The 24,866-nt window shown below is 37.2% G+C and overlaps 2 protein-coding genes across 2 annotated transcripts; one reads left to right on the forward strand and one right to left on the reverse strand.

Moving 5' to 3' along the window:
* Window positions 1-2,914: 2,914 nt before the first annotated feature.
* LOC110925091 (secreted RxLR effector protein 161-like) lies at window positions 2,915-3,412 on the reverse strand. The gene has a single exon (XM_022169059.1). It carries the CDS (start codon window positions 3,410-3,412, stop codon window positions 2,915-2,917), a length of 498 nt encoding a protein of 165 aa, XP_022024751.1.
* Window positions 3,413-8,192: 4,780 nt separating this feature from the next.
* On the forward strand, window positions 8,193-9,569 carry LOC110925090 (putative nuclease HARBI1). The gene is made up of 2 exons (XM_022169058.1): window positions 8,193-8,376; window positions 8,443-9,569. Exons 1-2 carry the CDS (start codon window positions 8,193-8,195, stop codon window positions 9,567-9,569), a joined length of 1,311 nt encoding a protein of 436 aa, XP_022024750.1.
* The last annotated feature ends 15,297 nt before the right edge of the window (window positions 9,570-24,866 follow it).

Raw genomic sequence — 24,866 nt, forward strand, 5'->3', positions numbered from 1 at the left:
TTAAGATTTTTGAATTCATCAATTATGTCTTCCGAATCAAACTTATCAGCAATTTCTTTTTCAATGTAAATTATCAAGCTATTTGTGAGATATTAAGTTTATTGTGTGGTGGGTAATCTAGGGTTAAACAAGTAAAATAAGAGTTAAAATATATTTACCAAACTACCCATCATTTAGGAAAAATAATCGGGGAGGCGATCTTATATAATTTTAAAATTTTCGGACGAAAAATCGGATTATGTACACTTCTAACCGAAACATTGGGGTTGACGGCTGCACCCCCGGGCACCCATTATACTTCGCCCATTAGATTTAGTTAAATTGATATTTAATATTAGTATTATTATTAGGAAAATTGGTTTTTAATAAACCAACCTTTGTCCCATTGGTAAATAATAATCTTACCTACGTAATTGGTATACAATAATCCTATCTATCAACATGTTGGTACTCAATGAACTTCCGTTAATTTTTTTAACTGAAGTTAATTTTTAAGTTTTATTTATTACACAAAAAGTCTCTGTAGTTGTAATTTACTAGTTTTAACTATTTTAAAAAACAAAAAAACCTCAAGGGACTCTAATTTACAAGTTTTAAAATAGTTAAAACTAGTAAATTACAACTACATGGACTGTTTGTGTAATAAATAAAACTTAAAAACTAACTTCAGTTAAAAAAAATTAACGGAAGTTCATTGAGTACTAACATGTTGATAGGTAGGATTAGTGTATACCAATTACGTAGGTAAGATTATTATTTACCAACGGGACAAAGGTTGGTTTATTAAAAACCAATTTTCCTTATTATTATTATTTAATAAAAGAGATAAATAAAAAAATAATGGTAAAAAATTACCAGATAATGACACGTATTTAAAAAAAATTATTTATTAGTATAGAAAGATTCAAAAATATTACTTTCACTTCTCAAAAATACATTTTCTTTTTAAAGTTTGTGCTTCCGTTAAACGCTAGCATAGCATAGGGGCATGAAGTCAACTTGATTTATGTTTCAACTTTCACAAAAAAAAAATATATATAATGTTTATAAGGTTAAATGGTGTGGGTCATGGTTAAGACATGATTCGCCACGTAGGAACACAAATGGAAGGTTATATCACCTTCTTCTCTAATCCATCATGGTTTGTATGGTCCTTTTTTCCATTTTTCAAATAATCATTTCATTTTTCTTTAGACAAAGATAAATTAAAATAAATAAAGGGATAGTGGTTTGGGTCATGACCACACCCTTATGGTAGTGGTTTTGGATTGTGAATTAAAGGTGGGTAACATGGTACTGACGTGGAGGGTCATGGTGGTCATGAGGGTCATGACCACACCCTATAGCCTAAGGCTAAATGGTGTGGGGGCATGGATTGGATCATAATGCCACATAGGACTATTAATGGATTACTACACCATCCTTTGCCTCATCCACCATGGTTGGTATGGATTAAACCATGTCAACCATGAGCCTACTTTCCTTTTTAAATATATCATTTTTCTTTTCACAAAAATAAATTAGAATAAGAAAATGGTGGTTTGGGTCATAACTACACCCTTAGGGTAGTGGTTTTGAATGATGGATTAGAAGTGGATGACATTACGCTGATGTGAAGGGTCATGGTGACTATAAAGGTCATGACCACCTATAGCCTAAGATAATATATAAATTTGTAACATTCTCTGAAGTTCATATAATCATATGCTTGTTTTATTACAATAATCTCTGGATAAAAACACAGAAGTATAGTTATGAATTATGAATTATGAAATAAGTATATATCATGATTCATGAAAATAGTTTCTAGCTTTAGGTGTCTTTGGGTCCTACATTTTAATAGAGCTCTGATATACATAAGCCGACAAGCTATTAAGGAAGGTAACATGGGTTTGGGCCTTTGGGGACCTTAGAAATAACTGTTGTAGGGTTATTTTTATAAATAAATGTTTAGAATAAAATTTAAATTTTCCATCACATATTATAGATTTTCAAAAAAACTTATAAAAGATTATCTAAACAAAATTTATTCGCAACACAAGTTACCTGATGTCTGTTGCTGACTAACATAACATTTTAGAAATGTACGTATCAAAATGTCAAACTCCAAAAGATAGTTGTTGATAGTTTATTGGAGAAACTTACAGCATCATTCAAGTTTATTATTTTTTTTAACGGCCAACATAATCAATCTTGAGCACTCTCGAAACATCCACTAGACTAAACGGAGTATTCCGAGAGTAACCCGAGTCCACTACCAATTACAGAGAAAACCCGGTAACCCACCTGCTCGTAGACATGACGGTAAAATTACCGGTAAAACTCGTTTGGCTCAAGGATTGTATCTATTGACAATATAGAACTGAGAGAAATTGTATTTATTGAATGAATATTGTTTGTGATGATTTTACAGAGAGGATAACAACCTCTATTTATACATTTGAACCATGATCTAAATAAAGAAATACAACTGTCTGTAGCTGTAATTTATGTAGAAACAGAAACCATATATTCAGACCTGTAAACAAGGGATATGATGTGAATGAGAGCTGATCTCGCTGATCCCTTGAATCTCGTCTAATTATACGGTATTTTCAACACGCCCCCTCAAGTTGAATAGTGGGATTTTCAAAATTCAACTTGTCTAAACATTGGTGTAGGACACTTTCATTAACAGATTTTGTCAAAATGTCAGCAAGTTGATCTTCTGACCGAACAAATGACAGTGTGATGATCTTGGCTTCCAACTTTTCTTTGATGAAATGTCGATCTACCTCTATGTGCTTGGTTCGATCATGTTGAACTGGGTTCTCTGAAATTTGGATGGCTGCTTTATTATCACTTATAATCTTAGTAGTTTCTTGAGTTGGGTATCCTATCTCAGTTAGGAGTCTTCGGTCCCATAGTACTTCGGTTAACCCCTTGCTATCCCGCTAAACTCCGCTTCAACAATTGAAAGAGCCACTACCTTTTGTTTTTTGCTTCTCCAAGTAACAAGGTTTCCACCAACCAAGGTGAAGTATCCCGACGTTGACCTTCGATTGCCTTTATCTCCTGCCCAGTCTGCATCGGTGTACAATTGAGTTTCTAGATGTCCATTGGGTCTAAACAAGACTCCATGGCCAACTGTCCCTTTGAGATATCTTATAATTCTTAAGACCGCATCCATATGAGCACCTTGAGGTTGATGCATAAACTGACTGACCACTCCCACAACATATGCTATATCGGGCCGGGTGTGTGAGAGGTATATCAGTTTTCCTACCATTCGTTGGTATCTTTCTTTGTCAGCTAGTTCTGCTTTTTCTTCCATATAAAGCTTTTGGTTCACAATCATAGGAGTATTTGCTGGTTTGCAATCGATCATACCGACTTCTGCTAGTAGGTCGAGAACATACTTCTTTTGACACATGAAGATTCCCAGTTTTGATCTTAAAACTTCAATTCCAAGAAGTATTTAAGTCTCCCCAGGTCTTTCATTTCAAATTCTTTAAATAAGTTCTTCTTTGGTTTAGCGATTTCTTCATAGTCCTCTCCTGTAATAATCATATCATCAACATAGATTATTAGACAGGTTATGAGATTGTTCCTCTGTTTGAGAAACAATGTATGATCAGAGTTAGTTTGTCTGAACCCATAATTCTTCATGGCTAAGGTGAATCTTCCGAACCATGCTCTGGGCGACTATTTTAAGCCGTAGAGGGATTTTTTTAGAAGGCATACTTCCTTCTCTCCAAAATTGTTTGTGAATCCTTGTGGAGCTTCCATGTAAACTTCTTCTTCTAGTTCCCCGTGCAAGAAAGCATTCTTTACATCAAACTGGTGAAGAGGCCATTCTTTATTTGCAGCTACAGACATGAGAACTCTGATTGTGTTGATTTTGCTACTGGAGAGAAGGTTTCAGAGTAATCAATCCCGTACGTTTGAGTGTAGCCTTTAGCTACCAACCTGGCTTTATATCTTTCAACTGTACCATCGGGTTTGTATTTAATTGTAAAGACCCAACGACACCCGACTGTCTTCTTTCCTGATGGCAAAACACATTTCTCCCATGTGTTGTTTTTTTCCAAGGCTCTCATATCCTCTTCCATTGCATCTTTCCAATGCTTTGATTGCAGGGCTTGTTTTGTATTGGTAGGAATTTCTTCAGCATACAACAAAGAAGAAAAAGCTTTGGCCTCCCTAGATAAATTTCCTTGGGCTATGTTAGCCATAGGATATCTACATCCCCGAGGCTCCTTTTCTGGAGAATATCTTTTAGGTGGGACTCCCCGATTTGCTCTTGGTGGCAACTCATATCTTCCCGAGGTGCCTTCTTGTGTAGAAGAGTTATCTTGCTCCTGTATACTGTCATCTTGTTCTGTTGTTTCGTTAGTAATGTTTTCTCCACCATTAATAGGTGAAGTATTTGGATCAAGCTCTAGTTGAGTATTACTTACCTCGGATATCAGGTTGGGAGCAGTTTCTTGGGTGACACTGATAGTTGGGTCTTCTGTATGTATGGAGGAAGGGAACTCATTTTCGGTACTTTGGTGGCAACCTTCTTCATATGTCACATATCTCAACCAACTTAGTGTGTCAAGACATTCTCTCTCCCCCTGACCAGTGTGTTGGGAGGCATAATAATACTCGGTTTCAAGAATATCACAATTCATAGTGGTGAACATGTGTCGGGTTTTCGGATTATAGCATCGGTATCCCTTTTTATCTACTCCATACCCAACAAAGACACATTTTTCAGCACATGGATCGAGCTTAGTTCTATGTGACTTAGGTATGTGGACGAATGCAGTGCATCCAAAATTCTAGGTTCAAGGGTATAGATAGGGGGAGTTTTGGTGGTTTCGGAAAGGACTTGTAACGGAGTTTTTGTTTTCAGGATTTGAGTCGGAAGACGGTTAATAAGATAGGCGGCAGTGGCCATGGCTTCTGGCCATAAATACTTTGGAACATGTGATTCTATAAGGAGAAATCGGGTTATTTCTAATAGTATGCGGTTCTTTCGTTCCGCGACACCATTTTGTTCGGGAGTATGAGCACAAGTTGTTTGATGGATTATGACTTTGGTTTGGAAAAATTGTTTCATATCGGAGTTGACAAATTCCCCTCTGTTATCTGATCGGAAAATTTGAATATTTGTCTGAAATTGGGTTTGGGTCATGGTGTAAAAAATTTTGAACTGCTCAAGGACATCAGATTTATTCTTTAATAGATACACTCAGGTCATCCTTGTACAATCATCCACAAAAATCATAAAAAACGAAGATTTTGTCCCCCAATGATTGGAGCTGGACCCCATACATCAGAGTGGATTAACGAAAAAGGTACCTCAACCCTTGTGTTATTTAGTTTAAAAGTTTTTCTATAACTTTTAGCTAACACGCAAGTCTCACAATGCGTCTTAACATTGGAGGGAAATAAATCAGGAAATAAAGCATGTAAATAACCCGTAGATGGATGCCCAAGTGTTTGATGCCATAGCCAAGCTTCACGTTCTGTTGTTCCATGAGAAAGCATTACTGTACCATTTTGAGTCACCTCATCCACATAATACAACCCATGTCTTTCAGTGCCACGCCCAATGATCGCTCCCGTCCTGATATCCTGTAAAATACAAAACGTAGGTTGCATGAGAACCGAGCAATTTAACTCCTTTTGTTACATGACTTATTGACAGGAGTTTATGTGACAAGGAAGCAACATATAAACAATTAGAAGTTTAAGTGTTGGGGAAATTTTAATTGTTCCCCCGTTTTTTACAGTCATTGTTTCTCCATTTGCTGCTTGTATATATGACTTTGTAGGTTTGGTTGAGGTGGCAAAATCTAATAATTCGTAACTCATGGTATCGGTGGCTCCACAATCGAATATCCATGCTTGCTCCTGTCTTCCTTTAGTATAACTTTGTGCCATAAAAGCCAAGCTGCTAAACTTTGGGTGGCGTTCGCACTCCATAAAACTCTTTTTTTACAAAATGATTGAAAGTGGTGGTTTTTAATAATTCTGCATGTTCAGGGGTCTGATTGTAAATTAAGAAATAATAAGGTTGGGTTTTTGAGATGTCTCTCTCAAACCCAATACCTGTTGTCATTGAGAACTCCCATTCTCCCTCTTCATCGTGCGCCGTCATCACCCCTCCGAATCCGGTAGGGTTCCGCTCTCTATTGTCAGTGTTGGTAGCTTCATTGTTACCGACGGCAGAAGATGATTTACCCCTCTCCTGTCCAGTAATTTTGAAGCCCTTTTTGTGGCCATCGGACCACCACTCCGGATATCCGACGAGCCTGAAACATTGTTCTTTGGTATGCTTTGTCATACCACAATGATCGCATTTAAGGTGAGACTTGTCTTCTTTAAAAAAATTTTTTCCGTCGGACCGACGATGACCCTTTGTCATGAGCCCTACCCCTGCTTCAGAGGCGCTTAAACCTCCGGCTATACCAGGCACCTCAGGAGACGTTGCTCCTAGAATACTCTGGTGAGCGGCGTCTTTACGAACAGCCGTGTATGCCGCTTCAGCGGTTGAGAGAGGTTCTAACCGGAGTATTTCCCTTTTAATGGGGTCATATTTCCGGTAGAGGGTATTTAGGAATTGAAAAAGTTTCTGTTCTGACCTGATTTTCGAGTATGTTTGGATGTCTTATGGGCACTTCATGGGATTAGGATCGATTCGATCAATCTCACCCCATATCCCTTGTAGTGTAATCCAGAAATTTTCTAGAGAATCTTCATTCTGTTTGATATCGTTTGCTTTGACGTGTAGGTTGAATGTCTGTAACTTGTCTCTTCCACTGCTGTAGGTAACCATCAGAGCATCCCACAATGACTTCGCCGTGGGAAACTCGGTTAGGTTGCCCACGAGCACCGGTTCAATATTCTGTATGAGCCACGAAAAAACGACCAGGTCGTCTTGTTCCCATTGTTCATAATCCTCACTGTTTTGATCTGGAGGGCTTGTGTTTAAATGCTTTAACAAAGCTTTTGATTTTCCGCCAATCGCAACTCGGATCATCCGTGTACATAGCCCATAATTTTGACTGTTGAGTTTGAGATTGATCTGGAGATTATCGGATAGTTTTGGGTTTTGAGGTTGAGGATTAAGGCTGTTTTTTAACAGATTCGCGAGTTGTAATGATAACTCGGAATCCGAGTTGTTGTCTCCGGACATGGTAGCCTGGTTTGGGTTTATTGGGTGGATGAATTGAGACGAATCAATCGGTATATGATGAGCAACCATGCTCTGATACGATATTGACAATATAGAACTGAGAGAAATTGTATTTATTGAATGAATATTGTTTGTGATGATTTTACATAGAGGATAACAACCTCTATTTATACATTTGAACCATGATCTAAATAAAGTAATACAACTGTATGTAGCTGTAATTTATGTAGAAACAAAAACCATATATTCAGCCCTGTAAACAAGGGATTTGATGTGAATGAGAGCTGATCTCGCTGATCCCTTGAATCTCGTCTAATTATACGGTATTTTCAACAGTATCCAGGTTTCCTTGGATCTCCTATCATTGTTCATCAGTACCTTACTCTATACCAAGTAAGAGTTGAACCTACATTTCTCAGAAAAAATACAAGCATTCCATCACTTGATCGAGAGATCATTGGCCATTCAAGTTTACTAATAAAATTATAAAAATGATTCTCCTTCAAGATAAAGTTTGCGTGTGAATGACTCTCCATTCCAATCTCCGAGACAAGAAAATACTTAATGCCAACTTGAATCCTTAAAACAAGTCTTTAAACACTGGCATTAATTTAAAAACATGCATTGTGTTCACACGTTGATAAATACAAAGTTGAAATAGTCTAGAAACATAAGGGTTTAAGAACTGGAAAACATAAATATAAATGGTACATTATATATATTATTCTTTAATAAAGCAAGATTTAGACTGGAAGGTATGGGGGCCGGCTTGGCCCGGCGCCGGACCCCCACACCGCCCCCGGTCCGGATTCCATCACAAACGGCCACCCACCGCCGGGTGTGCCGAGCCTCACTTTTGAAAAATAGCCGTTTGGTAACGGCTCTATTTAATTAAAAAAAAATTCATTTTTTCTATAAAATCACCTACTTTCAATATTATTTCCCCACTTTCAACCCAAAACCCTCTCACTTTTATACCAATTTCTCCCTAGTTTTATAAAAAAAAAATATCTTTTTACCCACAATGGCTTCTAATCCTTGGTGGCCCTTGTCTTCGGATGACGAAGAGGAGATGTTTTTCGCAAACGCTGTACTACGGGCGGGACAGATTTTAATCGAAGAGGAAGAGGAAGAGGAAGAGGAAGAGGAAGAATTCTCGTCTGAAAATGTTATTACCAGACGAATACGCATTAACAGAGACCGCCAAGGTTTTCATTACTAAATTTCATTGTCCTTATTTTTTTTAACTCGTACTTATATATTTTATACGACAGGAGCGCACGAGAAATTGGTGAACGATTATTTTTCGGATGAGCCACTTTACAACGCCGACATTTTTAGACGCAGGTTCCGAATGAGTCGCCGCTTATTCACAAGGATTGCCAATGATTTGGCGGGGCTAGACCCGTTTTTCACGCAACGTCCTGATGCTCGAAATTATGAAGGGTTTACAACGTTACAAAAGTGTACTGCGGCCATTCGCCAACTGGCGTACGGGACAGTGGCCGACGCTTTGGACGAGTACTTACAGATGTCGGCAAGAACTACGCGGGAATGTTTGTATCGGTTTTGCCATAATGTGGTAAAACTGTATAGCAAAAAATATTTGCGGAAACCAAACGCGTATGATGTTCAACAGTTGTACCAAGCTCATGAAGCAAGGCACGGGTTTCCGGGAATGCTTGGTAGCATTGATTGTATGCATTGGGGGTGGCATAATTGCCCGACTGCGTGGCGCGGCCAATATACGCGAGGTGATCACGGCTATCCAACCGTGATACTTGAAGCTGTGGCATCACAAGATTTGTGGATATGGCATTCTTTCTTTGGTCTCCCTGGTTCACTCAACGACCTCAACGTGTTATACCAATCGGCCATCTTTACTGATGTCGTTAATGGAACGGGACCGGACACACGTTTTACAGTTTCTGGGGTTGAGTATAGACGTGGGTATTATCTTGCTGACGGGATATATCCGTCTTGGTCTACAATTGTGAAGACTATTCCATATCCCGAGGACGAAAAACGGAAAAAATTTGCCAAGCGTCAAGAAGCTGCAAGAAAAGACATCGAACGTGCTTTTGGTGTCTTACAAAAAAAATGGGCCATCGTTGCACAACCGGCACGTGCGTTCACCCCAAAAAGGTTGCGTCTTTGTATGTACGCTTGCATTTTGCTTCATAACATGATTATTGAAGACGAAGGTCGGGCGATTTGTGAGTATGATGAGAATGCAGCTTGGGGGAACACTGTCCCGGTTGATCCCCCACAACAGGATTTAAACTCGTTCTCGCTAACAAACGACTTCACGCATGCAAACCTTCAACAAGATTTGGTAGAACATATTTGGAACAACGTTAACATGGTGGACGGTGACGGAGCCGAAGACGAAGACGAGTAGTGTGTTTGTTTTAAATTTTTAAATCTAGTCTTTTTTTTTTTTTTTCAAATTTTAGGTAGCGTATTTTTTTATTTTTTAGGTTATGTAATTTTTATTTATGTTATGTAATGGATTTTATGTTATGTAATTTTAGGTTATGTAAATTTTTTTTTTCAAATGTTGAATACTTTTTATAAAAAATAAAAGTTAAAGAAATAAAAATTAAACAATTAAAATGAATTAAACAATAAAAAATATGTGGTGGGGCCCCATCCTCCATCCCCCTCCATCTTCATTTTGGCTCATCCCTCATGAGTCGCCTACGTGGCGCCTACGTGGAGGCTCATCCCCGTGGGGATGAGCCAAATCATACCTTCCAGTCTTAGGTAATTACAGATATACGTTTTTAGGACAGGCTGTAATGAACCCATAATTTTTTTCACATAGGTTATCTTTTTTATCTAGATTTTTATCAGGTCGGCTCATCGAAGTGTTCGTAACCTAATTGGGTCACCGAAAAACAAATTATGTATATCACGAAAACATGAATCAAATTCACAATTGTCGGCCTTTTAGCTTAATTAAAGGTAAAAAAAATAAAGAACACCTCATCTTCAAACCCTAACATTAATCTTGAAAATCAAGATTAACCGTGCACTTAAAGTTCAATTTATTTTATTTTTCACCAAATGGTCATTTTCTTAGAACTTTGGGAGTCAATGATTTTCGATATTATATATACATAAAAACAAAATCATAGGTCACTTGGCAGAACTTATAAAATATGTTAATCTCAAAAACTAGTTGTGTTATACACCGTAAACATTGTGAACTAAGATCCAATTTCTTATACTTGCAACCAAATTCGTAAAACAATTAAGAAAGAAGTACTCGTTAATTTCTTAACAGATCCGTTGGAAGGGATATCTACCTTTCTACCAGTCAACATTTTGGTCTTTGGATGGGTAGGAGGAAAACATGTCTGTGTGGATCTAACATGGGTTTCCTCGCTTGTGGGCTTAGGAGGTAGTGCTTTCACGGTGGGTCAGGCTGCTTTAAATGCTGCTTCGGGTAAAGTGACCAAACATGAGAAAGCGTGCCTTGACAACCAGTACTTGTTTATCCCATTTGCTTTTGATACTTTTGGTTTTCTGGCGCTAGAGACAGTGGACCTATTAGTCTAGTTCAAAGGATCATGCATAGTAATGTTATAACCCCGAGATCCATAGACGTAGTTTTTAAAAGACTTAGTTTTGCTATTAAAAAAGGGTTAACAACACAACTTGTTGCCCATCTAGCAACTATCTCCATGTAAATTGATCTTGTTGTTCATATATCTTTTCAACTTGCTAAAAAAATAATATAACAATGTGTAATACATATATAATAATTTTAATATTATATTATATATGGTCAAGAAAGAAAACGACAAACGATTAAAACAATCTATTGGATAAAGAAATCGGCGTTGTGTACGTAAGAACTACTACCATTGACATTATATTATGTTGTCTGGATTAGCTACCGCTCTACACGTGGTGATAGTAATTCCAATTTTTTAAGCTTCAACTCTACGTGTGGTGCCCATTGATTAGATAAACTTATAAATAACCTAACAAATGTCGTTTTCTTCTTGGTCAAATTTCATCTTAACCTTAACTCTTTTCTTAATTAATAGAAGACATATTGTATAAAGATGATTAATGATATTCTGAATAATGTTTTGTTAGAACAATTATTTTTTTGTAAATCATTGTTATATTATTTTCATCATCTTTAAAATTTCATTAAACTTCTTAAAAGTTTAAACATTTGGTTAAAGCATTCTACACTTTATAATATTTATAGGTAAAACCTTTGGTTATAATAGTATCACTATATGTATAGAAACCATTAAATTCATAACATCTAAGTGGGTTTATGCATAACCCTAGTTTTCAAAGCTAATTCAATCTTTTACTTCCCTTTTTAGATTATTTACATGAACTAGTTTGAGTCTTGCAAGAATAATCATTGTTGAGTTCTTTGGAAGAATTGTGTTTATATCTTCACCTTGATTTATATCCACATTGTTGAGTTCAAAAAATAACAAGTGGGATTTCGAAGAACGCTAAATCAAATAAGGAAGGTTCTACTAAAATCTAGATTTGGTTAAGAAGATCTTGTTACGTTATAAACTTTCATGTAAGTTATGAGATCACATAATAAACATTTACATGATCTTCCTCTAACTCAACATACTCAACCACATTATACCAACATTCAACTTCAACTTCCTCATTAACATCATCATCAAAGTCAACCAGAAAGGTTTACCGTTGTTTTGGACACGCATTTGACCTTTGTTAAAGGTTTCTACAACGGTAACACTTCACCCCACCCACATTGATGCACAGGTTCGGGTTTAGTCTGGTAGTAGGGTCAGTGTTGGTCTTTACGACATCACCACCACCACCACCACCATTACTACTACCTGTTTCAAAGGCCTTTTGACATGTAATGTCAGGTTCACATTGCTAGCTAGCATTTGATTGGGCCTAGCCATGTAACTATGGGAATATCTTGTTTTAAGGCATTGAGCGTCAAGTATTGACGTCTTCCCTTGTCTTAACCATTTGACCTGCAAAGCTAAGTTGTTGGCTTGCTCAAATGAGTAATGACTATATGGTTATAAGTCCATACACTTCATAATTGCGTTAATCGCACCACACATATACCTAGCGCTTATTTTCTCCTCAGACTCATTTGGATTACATATTGCATGAAGTCACAAGAATCAATTTGTGTAATCAAAAGTTTATTGAGTTCTCTAAACATAGTTAAGATATTGATGATATAGAATTAGTTTATAATATGAAGTTAAGAACATGCCCTTTATCATTATATATGTGGCCATACATAGCCAATTTGAAACATGCTTCCTTCCTTGTCATTTCCCGTTTACTTTTTTTTTCCTACGGAACACATACTCAACCACGAATCTTGTAAGATATAATATTTACCTACCACTCCTCTCATACATCCATTATGTTTGAAATGTGTCAACTCGTATAACCAGTCAAGGACTCAAGATTAAGGTTTCCTTGGAAGTCGGGAATCTCGGCCTTGACACGGGAAACCTCTTTACACTTAATATGTGTTGGATATTTATGTCCGGTTTGTAAGTCATCGCTATCGACCGGGTCTTGACCCGTAAGGGTTACACCGTGGGAAACGAACTAAAATCCACTTAACCTATTTAATTGGTAATTACGGACAACATACGAAACGGATCATAATTATATTTAGGATCATAATTATATTTATGATCCTGTGCGGGTATTTACTGAGAGACGGGTACACGGACCGGGTAAGACAAGTACACTCATCTCGCCACTTGTCGCGAATGCATAGTCTTCTTGCCACTTGTCACGCATGCATAGCCTTCTTGCCATTTGTCGCACATGCAAATGCATGTCTGCCACTTGGCAAACATGCATGAAGCTCCAACCCATTTAAGATCTTGGGTCTTGCATTTTGATGAAGTTAACCGAGAAAAAAAGGCTCTCAAAGAAATCAGCCGTCGTCGGTCTCCTCCGCCACCGTGATCCGGGAGCCCACCGCCGCCTTGCTGCTCGCCGCCCACCAGCCGCCGCTGGATGCCGCCGGCTGCCGCCGCCCCCTTCACTGTGTTTCGTTGGTTCGTAACACTAGCACGTGTTCGTTGAACATCGGTGTCTCAACCGGTTAGTCATTAACCGAGGTATATCTGTCTCATCGGTAGTTAAATACACTTATCACTGTGCTCGTATTTACATGTAACCGGATCCTGTCGGGTTTCGTTTATTGTTGATCACTTGTTTATTTTTCCGCTGCGTTTTATTTATTACTCGCTTAATTAATTGACTATTATTTATTGAAACCGGGTTTTTGATAAATAAAATTTTAACCGATCACCATGGAAACCCAACAGTGGTATCAGAGCCTTGGTTACAATACGAGTCGGTACCGGTCCTTTTTAACCAGAATTAGAACTCAAACTTTATTTATTTAAAGTTTCTGATCTAAGTATTTTTTAAGGGCACTCTAATTTTGGCCAATATTTTATTTGTTTTGCCTAACCAAAACATTGCCAGGTTTATTTTGTGATTGTTGTGCAATATATAAATCCAGCCCGACCTTGTTTTGTAGTTGTATATCTTATTCGATTTTTTTATTATGGTTTTTTTTGCCACATAGATGGTTCAAAGTTGTAATAGATAGGGTTCTTTCCTTTATTGTATTTTTGTAAATATTGTAATAAGCAAAGACCCGGAGACAAAATCGAGGACGCTAAACAGGAGTCATGAAGTCAGTGGGAGTTGCTCGAGACGACTGGATGCTGATGTGTGTAAAGGCATAAAACTAACCCTTTTTTAGTACTAATGTTAGAAAAAAGTGTGCTTTTGTCTTCCTTTTGTATTTTCAGGACCAAATGAGCTTAAATGAACAAAAAGAACAAATATGCAGCAAAAACTAACATAAATACAAAGAAAAGGAATAAACGTGGCATGGCCGACCCCTCGACAGCATCTTCCCAATAAAAAACAAGAAGCAGAGGGCTGACAACGGCCCGTGCCTAGCGGACACGGGGGCATGGTCAGGTGTCTGCAGAAAATGACAAAGTTGTAGAAGCTTCTATTCCCAGCACGGGGGCGTGCCCAGCTCAGCACGGGGCGTGGTCAACGCTAAGATTCGCAGAATCTTGCAAATCTTGATAGTACAGATACGCTTCTGCACAAGGGGCCGTGCCCAGTGAACACGGGGGCGTGTTGAGCCTAATACAGACAATTGCAATTAATGAAGAAAGAGAAAGATGATGGCCACGGGCCCGTGTCCAGCGGACACGGGGCCATGTCCGGGCTTCTGTTCAAGCTATAAATATGGGTGCTTGGCTCACTTCAAAGGCATCCCTTGGCAAACTACCTCTCTCCCACTTCACCACCACTCCACCACCACTACAACACCCACATCCACCACCATCATCCATCATCCACCTTAGAGTGTGTGTAGTAGTCTCGGGATCCAAGATTGATAGAAGAGTTCTTGTCAATCAAATGCCATGTTTGGCTAAGTCTCTTACATCACTTGGTGAAGACAAGCATTTAATGTAATACTTTTGATTTTTAATCTTTTCGAACTTTTTATTTGGTTTTGTATTAATGACTTTAATAACTAGTTTCTTATGTTGAAGGTGAAACTTCTTTATCATTTGTTCGTGATGTCTTGGCATTACTTTACTGTCTATATAAAGTAAAAGATTTTCACCATTCATATCTCTACGGTCTATATAGAGATATGTTGGCTACCTGGTCGGGGGTTAAGGGAATGGTTTAGTAAGGTTCTTGCCATGTTCAGTGTATAGATCCTGCAAGGACCTGGGGCAAGCTTACTAGGAGCTACTTCAATACCCACTGGTATTGGATGGCGGGGGTGCGAATAGTTTGATCCCCTCATATGTAAACTACTATTAATACATTAACCCAGCTACTTGGGATTGTATCCCTACTAACTCAAACCACTTAGCCGATGGTAACGTCGCCTTCAAAAGAGGGGCCTACCACTTTACGCATTAATAGCTTAATTAATTATCTTTCAATATTCCGACCCTTTGGGATTGTATCCTTGCTGACTCAAACCACTGGGTTGAGGGTAACGTCACCTTCAAAGGAGGGGCCTACTACTATAACTAAGATAATCTCTTAAGAAGTGCAAAAGTGCGGAAATCATCAAAGGTTACATTAAAGGCGAGTCGGATCCAAGTGATTTATCTTGTCTATCTGTTTTTATTTTATTTTTATTTTCAGCATTTTAGTTTTTCATGTTTAAAACATTTTCTAAAAATTTTGATTTGGTTAGACGTTGAGGATAAACCGGTACTAAAGGCTCTTGTATCCTTGGACGACCTCGGTATCTTACCAACGCTATACTACTCTCACGATGGGTGCACTTGCCCATATGTGTGTTTAGTTTTAGTAAAATATCATGTTTTATAAATTTAAAACTTGACTAATGTGTAAAATGGGCTTAAAATATTAATAAAAATATATTACACTCGACACGCATAAAGTTTTCGGCGCCGTTGCCGGGGACACAAGGATTTTAAGAAAGTTAGGAATCAACGGCCTAATCGTTTTTTCTTATTTTTCTACTTTTTTAGGATCTTTCTAAATTTTTCCGCTTCTGCAGAGCTCGGCACGGGGCCGTGCCCGCTGAACACGCCCCCGTGCCCAATCTTTGGTACTGGCAATCATGTTTTAAGTCACACAGTAGCTGAACACGAGGCCGTGCACACTGAACACGCCCCCGTGCCCAAGCTTCAGATACTGAAAACAGAACCGTAAGATCCCGACGGTTGGTAATTTCTGACGCAAACATGAGTGATACTGATCATTTTTACTTTCGCTCCTCTTATGGTGCGTGGTGTCAAATATGTGGTGGATCTCATGAAGATTTGTAGGTCCCCTTGAGTCTTATGGATCTTCACAGAATTGTCAATCCGATCAAGAGTGCGGAATCCTCTTGATCAGAATAAGCAGAAATCGTGTAGGAACAGAAACAGCAAATCACTTTCAATCTGGATCTTTATTGATTATCTATCAAACAAGAATTGCAATCAATCAAGATCCCTAACCACTCTCAAATTCGTCCAAACCCTAAAGCCTTCACGAATTCTCTCACACAAGTTGTTTTGGCTGATTAACTGATTAACCTAAACCCTAAAGCCTAACCTTGTTTATATAACACAAGGTTTACAAGTTGGACTAGGGTTTACTACTTAGGCAAGCCCAATTCGTTCCCTAGACCCAAACTGGGTTTAGTTTAGCCCAAACTCTATAATCTCACTAATACAAAGCTAAACCCGCTAAACGTTTATCGTTTAACTAATTACAAGATATCCAAAGACCAAATCTAAGCTGTTGTCACAAATATGCACCAACAAACTCCCCCTTGACAATAGCTTCATAAAAACTTTGTCTTCAGTCAAAAATTTGTCTTCAGTTTTCTTGCAATCTTCAAGTAATCTTGCACTGTCTTTGGTCTTTGGATAGCTTCAGCTTCAATAGCTTCTGTCAGCAACAGACTGTCAGCAACAGACTGTCAGCAACAGACTCCCCCTAAGCTGATGCATCCAATCACCAAATCTTCAACACGTTAGCACTTGAGTAAACTCCAGTTTAGCATTTGCACAGCAATCTTCAAACTCTTCAACTTTGTCTGCAATATAGAAAGGAGGTTCTACCATGCATCCAATCAAACTCTCATCTTCACAGCAACTATCTTCTCAGCAACATACTGCTTCAATCTGTATACTATAAAACAAACATCTCGAGAAACCATAAGAATTTTTTCAACAAGGTTAAATAAATTATTATTTTTCAAGAGATAGTTAAACTGTATTACAGATTAAGCAATTTCAATTTCATCACCAACACGCAAAACTTTTTGCTCAACACACAAGAACCTGCATGATTTAAAAATTTTTGAACTCACTTTCTAACACCGTCTCCCCCTATCAGTAACAATTCCTCCAAGAATAACAGTTTTCCGTACGTTAAGAATTTTAAACAGAAAAAGACACTATTTTTGGATTTTTATATTTTCTGAAAGCAAGTAAATAACAAAAGCAATAAACACTCTATTTTTGTGAGAATCACTGGTAAGAAGATCATATCAGCACAATCAAACTGTTTCACACAATTAGATTATTCTTTATTTAATGTTTTAGTGAAAAGCAGTTCAAGACGATTACCAGTATGTTTATCCACTTAAACAAAATGCATGAACATTTCAAGTACCATTACCGTATGATACATTAAGGTAATATTACTTACTGAAATACTAGTGTGTCCCACTTCAGGATATACCCCCGTGATCAAGGTATGCACAAAGATTCATCGTAGTAGGTGAGTATACTGATGTCATCCTTTAAGATATCTGGAGTGTGTCTAGGTCTGCTTATAAACTGTTTTATCATGTTTTGATTGCTTAACTATGAACACCCAAATAAATACTAATCAAATCCTGGAAATATAAACAACACACTCTATCATGCAAGTATCTTCCCTACCACATATTTCACAAGTCCAATCCAGATTTCTGAAATCTTAACTGGGAATAGGTTGAGAAGAGAACATAATAGATCTTTAGCAGAGATGGTATAATATACAGATCAAATGAGATTTTCTCAGTTTGATATAGGTTTCTTGGGTTTCTTTTGGGCACTTGAGGGCCTCTTTCGGGTGTATTAGATCTATAGCGCGACAACATACAGCTAGGTCAGCATGTATCTGGATGCAGCAGAAGCTGTCGTTGCCTAGCACCTCCAGGTCAGCATATATCTGGATGCAGCAGAGGAGGTACACGACTTTTTTCAGAGAAGATTTCAGAATCAGATCAAAATTGTGTGTATCGGGACAACATACAGACATTCAACTAGAAATGAGCTAATTCCAAGTGACTTTCTTTCCTGGGGTCATGTACAATTTTAGTTCTGAACAGAAGGACAGCCAAGATATCCCCAGATGAAATAACAGTATAAAGACCCAAAACTTCAGATTTTTGCAATCTATCAACGCAAGAATTAAGGTCATTAAACCATACACCACTGATGTGTTTCCCACTCATATTCAGTTCATTTAAGTTTATATCACATTGGTAAGTTGATTATTTCATGGTTTTTGCCTACTGGTACATCATATGATGAAGCTGCTATCACACTGAAGCAATTTATGGTTCAATTTCAGTGTGACAGTCTAACTTGCTGATGTACTATCATTTCTTCTTTTTCACACAGTGATAACTCATTTTTGATTTTCTATATTTTTTTATGTTTTTTATTTTTCAATGTTTTTGTATTTTTGATTTTTGAAAAAGCAGTAAACTATTTACAAAATTCTTATGAAAAACTAGTTATTCAGGATTCCTCATCCCGTTGAGTTCGACTAAATGTTCAAAGCGAGCCCTGTCAAATGCTTTAGTATAAAGATCTGCCAGGTTATCTTCTGTGTTGACTCAGCACTTTGAACTTCAATTTAAATCATTTAATATACATATATATCAACAATCTCACATCCCCCGTCCTATGCCTGAAGCAGCCACTATCAACATAAGTTGATAATCCTCCTTAGCAGCTCCTGCACACACTAACTTAAGAAATTAGTTAGATTGAGGGACCCAAGCCTTAATGGTCTTGGGCCGTCCAAATTCACCAACTACCGGAACATCCATCCAATATCCATTACTCCTAACTGGAGTCTTGGATCTCAGACCTGTTGATGGAAATGTGTTTTGATTTCCACTAGGTCTTTGGTCCTGAGGGTTCCTATATACATTTGGACTATTTGACCTTTGGAAATTGTGATTTTGAAATCTTGAATTTTTATTCCAAGAAGCATTATTGTTATAATTTCTAAAGCCATTGTTATAAAAATTTCGACCACCATAATTTTGGTATCGATTTTGATATTGACCTTGACTTCTGAAATTACTTGTATTTCCATTAAAATTGTTCATTCTAGGTGAACTGCTTCTAGGTCTCTGATATCTGCCTGGTGGAGATCTAGGCTGAAATCTTGGTTGATTTCTTTGAAAACGTGGAACTTGTGAAGTTCCATTTTCAGCCTTATCTACACCAACAGCAACGTGGTTACTTAGGAGCAGATTTCTTTGGAGAATTTGAACCTTTCTCCTCACTATCACCACTCTTCTCTGGTAATTTCCCTCTCTGTTTGTCACACATTTGTGCTTCACTATTTTTGTTAGGACAGCAGCTAGCTACATGTCCCTTGGTGTGACACCTGAAGCATGATCTCCTTTTCAAAGACTTCTTAGCTGGAGTCTCTGAGGTAGATCCCTTATCAGATGGTGATGATGCCTTGGAAGAATTTTGTTCAGTTTGCTTTGATTCAGATGTTTCTTTGTTTTTATTTTTAGCAAACTCTACATTTGATTCTTTTTCAATAGCAGCGGTTTCATTTTTCATATCACTACCTTGAACAAAATTAATCTTTTTAACAAAAGTTTGATTTTTGCTCTTAGGAGGTGAATTTTGCTTTTTCAAATGTTCCCTGTTATTGTTCTTCTTAGCATCATCACTCTCAGATCCTTCACCTTGACTTGATGTAGATGCGAAACTACTTGGTGCAGTTGACATAAAGTCTGCTAGCTCATCTTCATCAGGCAGGAAAGAATAGTCATGACTAAGAGGAGGTGGGACTTCATTAAAGCCCTGGAAGCCCACAGTGGTCTTGTCATTACTCTTCTTTAACCCACCCATCATGTGTTTCATAACAAAAGACGAATCTCTGAATTGACTTAATTTCTGTTCAAGTTCAACAATTTTGAGTTGTGCATCTGACAACTCTTTGCATTTTTCAGAAATCTCTTTTGTTTTCTCAGCCATCATTTCATGAGCTAAGTCTATTACTTGAAGTTTTTCGTTTAATTTGCATGTTAAAGCTTCGATTTCACTTTCATAACCTTTTATCTTCTTCAAGTATAAAGATTCGTTTCTTTTTGCAAAAAAGTTTGACTCCTTTATGTTTGACATCTCGCTTACCAGACTTTGGTTTTGTGTTCTCAACCTGTCAACCTCACCCTGTAATTCACGACATCTTAAACATACAGAATTAGATTGTACCTCTTCCTCATGAACTTCTGTAGTTTCATTAGCAACAACCTTTTCAGCTTCACTCTCTTTCTCTACTTCAGCATCCACTGTTGCTTCAGCATTTTTCACTTCAGATTCAGCATTACTCACAGTAGTTTCAGCCTCATCAACTGGCACTATCTCAGCCATGACTGCCTGAGCAACACTCTCATTTCCCTGATATCGCCTTTGTAATGCATCCCACATATCCTTTGAATTTGTGTACCTTTTGAAGGTATGCTTGATGCTATCAGGTAATGACATCTTTATTGCAGCCAAGGCTCTCTTTTCAGCCTCATACATATTTTTATCATTCTCTTGCATGTTCACATAATCTGTTCTACGTGGTCTGCCCTCAAAGTCGTGTGTAGGGTTTGTGTACCCATCTTCGATACATATCCACATGCGCGTATCCAGATATTCAATGAAGGACTGAAAACGATCCTTCCATGTCAGATAATTTTCCACCTTCATCATCGTAGGCGGTTTGTTGGTAGTGCCAACCTCATGCTCCATTCTCAACAGCTCATTCAAACTAGACATGTTCGACATTTTTAACGTAACAGACTGAGAAAACCGTACAAAATTTTTCCGAAAACATCCGAAAACAGTGATTACCAAATTACACCGTTAGAATCATCTCGAAAAGACGAATCCAATGATATATAATGTCAAAAACCGAATTCGGGATTTTCCAGAGTTTTTTTTTTGTTTTTTTTGTTTTTTTTGTCCTAAAAATCCAAGGAATCTAACGGCGCAAACGGTTCTGTCAAACGAGCTACGGATCAAATTCTATTTGCAAAACACTGAAATTTTATCGACGCTTGCCAGAAAATATTCCACCATTTTAGATTTGCTGGTTTTAAATTTGCTGGTAAATTCGCTGGTGAACCAGTTAATTTCGCTGGTCTGGTTGTTAATTTCGCTAGTTTAAGTTCGCAGGTATGGTGCGCTGGTCTAGTTCGCTGACAAGTCTGTTAATTTCGCTGAACAGTTAATTTCGCCGGGTAACTAGTTCGCTGTTATGACGACTGATAAAGTCGCCGAAACCGAGATAATTTCGGTTACCAAAGTCGCCTTTGGATTTTAATTTCGCCGGTAAATATGCTGGTCAGTATAATTTCGCAGTCTTGTATTTTCGCTGGTCTTCAAGTTTGGAAACCTGATCTTTTCAAAAATTCTAATGATTCTCCAACACAATTCTGCACAATCAAACAAGTAAATCAGCAAACTTTTGACAAAAATTTGATGAACTTAATGAAGAACACGAAGACAGTCTTCGAATCTTCAAGAAATTCAGCAAAAATTTCCTCAAAACAATCAACCAAAAACTTTCTTGCAAACCCTAAAACCTGCAAAACAGCAATCAAACAAAACAGAAGATCAAAACAGCCAACAAAAATCGAAAATCAGAATCAAACACGCACAAAATTTCGAAAATGTCAAAAACCCTAATTTTCAGGTTTCAAAAATTTCGAAATCACTCCCTGTTTCTGCAGCAAACAATTCTGAACCGAGCCTTCAAGAGCCTAATGCTCTGATACCAATTGTAGGTCCCCTTGAGTCTTATGGATCTTCACAGAATTGTCAATCCGATCAAGAGTGCGGAATCCTCTTGATCAGAATAAGCAGAAATCGTGTAGGAACAGAAACAGCAAATCACTTTCAATCTGGATCTTTATTGATTATCTATCAAACAAGAATTACAATCAATCAAGATCCCTAACCACTCTCAAATTCGTCCAAACCCTAAAGCCTTCACGAATTCTCTCACACAAGTTGTTTTGGCTGATTAACTGATTAACCTAAACCCTAAAGCCTAACCTTGTTTATATAACACAAGGTTTACAAGTTGGACTAGGGTTTACTACTTGGGCAAGCCCAATTCGTTCCCTAGACCCAAACTGGGTTTAGTTTAGCCCAAACTCTATAATCTCACTAATACAAAGCTAAACCCGCTAAACGTTTATCGTTTAACTAATTACAAGATATCCAAAGACCAAATCTAAGCTGTTGTCACAAATATACACCAACAAGATTTAAAATGTTATTTTTTAAATTACATTCCCCAGTATATAGACCCATCGTTGTCACACCCCAACCGATGGCGGAAACATCGGAGTGAGACGAACTAGATTGCAAGAGACTTCATAACGCTATTTGTGACAAGTATTTAAATAATAATTTCATTCCATTTCTAAAGAATCAATTACAAGGATTTGAAGCAAAATACAACAACATGAATAATGAAATACAATACAATATGAATACGAATTTTGAAGTGTGTATCTAAGCGTCCTACTAGATTCCATGCATCATCAACATGAACCTGTAACATGTTAAAATAAAGTTCAATGCAAAAGCAAAGGCGAGTACACAAGGTTTAAATAGTATAGCATAAGTAAAAAGCATTTTACTCGAATCCACATGGCAATTTGTATACAAGGTAACTAGCATGAATAACATTACGTCTAAACCCAAAGTGTCCACTAGTATTTAGCATCCCTCGCCACAAAAGTGATGAGACCGTATAGTATATTGACTTAACAAACCCCCTTCGGGTGGTGTGCTGCTCCTATAGCGCTATAATTGTTAAGCGAGGGTATAACATAGTAATGGCATAAAGCATGTATTATCTAGCATAACAAGTAGCATGTATAACGGATTGAGTTCATAAAGCATGTTTATGTGTGTGTAAATGTAATTTTGTATGGTAACATGTTACAACCCAAAAGTGGTTTAAAATGTAAATGAGTTGAGTGTACTCACTAAGTTTGCATATGCTTTCCGATTATCCAATTGTTGACGAGTAGAGTTTTAGAGTCCGAATGTATAAGGGTTAAAGTTCAAGTATGTTTAGAGTCGAGATTCGGAATAAAACAACATGAAAATAACATATGAGAATAACATGTGAAAATAATCATCTAATACATATGATACTTGTTCTTGACAATATGTACTCCAAGGAGTTTATATGGTTTCATGGAACAAGGTTCCATTAGAATCGTAACAAGTTATCATACTATAGGATGATATAATCTAGTACTTGGACATATGAACACTAATTCATCATCTAAGACTCGATTATTTGGATTATGTGTTTATATATTACATATATTATATACATATTATTAATTCCAATATTTCAAGCATGAGGTAGAAGATTAGGATCTTCGTTTAGGTACCTCTAAGTATCATGGAAATCATGTAGGAGGTAGGAAGAACAAGCTCCCATTTAGGTACCTCTAAGTGTTCACCACTACACTTGTTGTAAAAACATACAAGGAGGGTCATGAGCTAAGATTATTACAAGTATGTAAACAACTAAACTATGAGAAATCATCAAGTGATGTGGGGATTTTATATTGGACAACCCAAGTTAGTCCATAATCACACCTTCATCAAGCTTGAAGCTTGAACATCACTTGTGGGTTAAAACCCTTGAATAAAACAGAAAATATGTGAGGTTTACACCTCTAGTTTAACATTTCTCGGCCTTGTTTTTAAGTCCAACTAACCATTCATTTGATTATGAGCATTAGGACATAGGTTTGAGATGAGATTAACTCAAGTTTACTAAGTTTAACAAAGTTTAGATAAAAACATAAACGAACAGCCCACTTTGGAGCCTATTTGGGGACATTCCAGACCTTGGTTTTCCATGGAAAACCTGTGGAAATGTTCCTTAGGTCAATCAAAGCAAGTAGGAAGAAGAATCGATGAAAACGGACAAGAAATGAAGAAGTTATGCCCATTTTTATGAAGCTTGATGAATCTGCCCGAATCTGTGAATTCTGCTATGATTTTGGATGATTGAGAGAGATTTAGAAGTGTTTGTAAACTGTTTAGAGCTTGGATTAGTGTGGTATTTATAGGGGAAGGGTTAGGTTAGTTGTTAGGTGATTATTAAATGCTAAATTCGTGTTTAAAACTCAAAAAAACCACAAAATCGCGCCTAAAATGAGCTGGTAAACGAGTCTGGTCGCTGATCAGGCTTTTTACTGAGTGTATAAATGATTTAAAGGCTGGATTATGTTTGATGTGAAGAGCCAGCCCAGCTGGTTACTGTGCGCGTGTGTGGGGATACAGGCCCGGGTTCGAGTCCCGCAGTCTGCATCCTTTTTTTTTTTATCATACTTTCAAAAATTTCACAAACAGCCCCTGTAACTTTATACTTTCAGGAATTGCATAAGTCACCCCTGAATTATTAAATAACCAAGTTATATTAAAAGAAAACTAACATTTTAGTTTAAACTAACTAAGTTAGTTTACTAACTTTAATATCTAACGAGATTAACTAGTTTATTAATAAAAATAAACTTTTAAATTATTAATTAATTTATTTAAATAAATTAAACCATGAATAAATAACCATTTTTATAACGACTGAAATTAAAATTAAAGATTTTTCGACAATTATAACGAATACGAGAATACAAAGTTTTCCAAAAATAGGAATATGAATAACGGTTTTTAAATATAGAAAGTATGAAAACACATGGCGTTACAATCGTTTTCCTGTAACCTTAAGATGGGCGAAAGTAAAAACAATCCATATCTCTCCCTCGAATGCTCTCAATCATCTCTTCTAGATGATATGATTCTCGAAGAATTATTTCAAATGGAAGAAGTAATTCTCCAATTGATAA

The sequence above is a fragment of the Helianthus annuus genome, chromosome 17, assembly GCF_002127325.2.
Source record: "Helianthus annuus cultivar XRQ/B chromosome 17, HanXRQr2.0-SUNRISE, whole genome shotgun sequence".
NCBI lineage: Eukaryota > Viridiplantae > Streptophyta > Magnoliopsida > Asterales > Asteraceae > Helianthus > Helianthus annuus.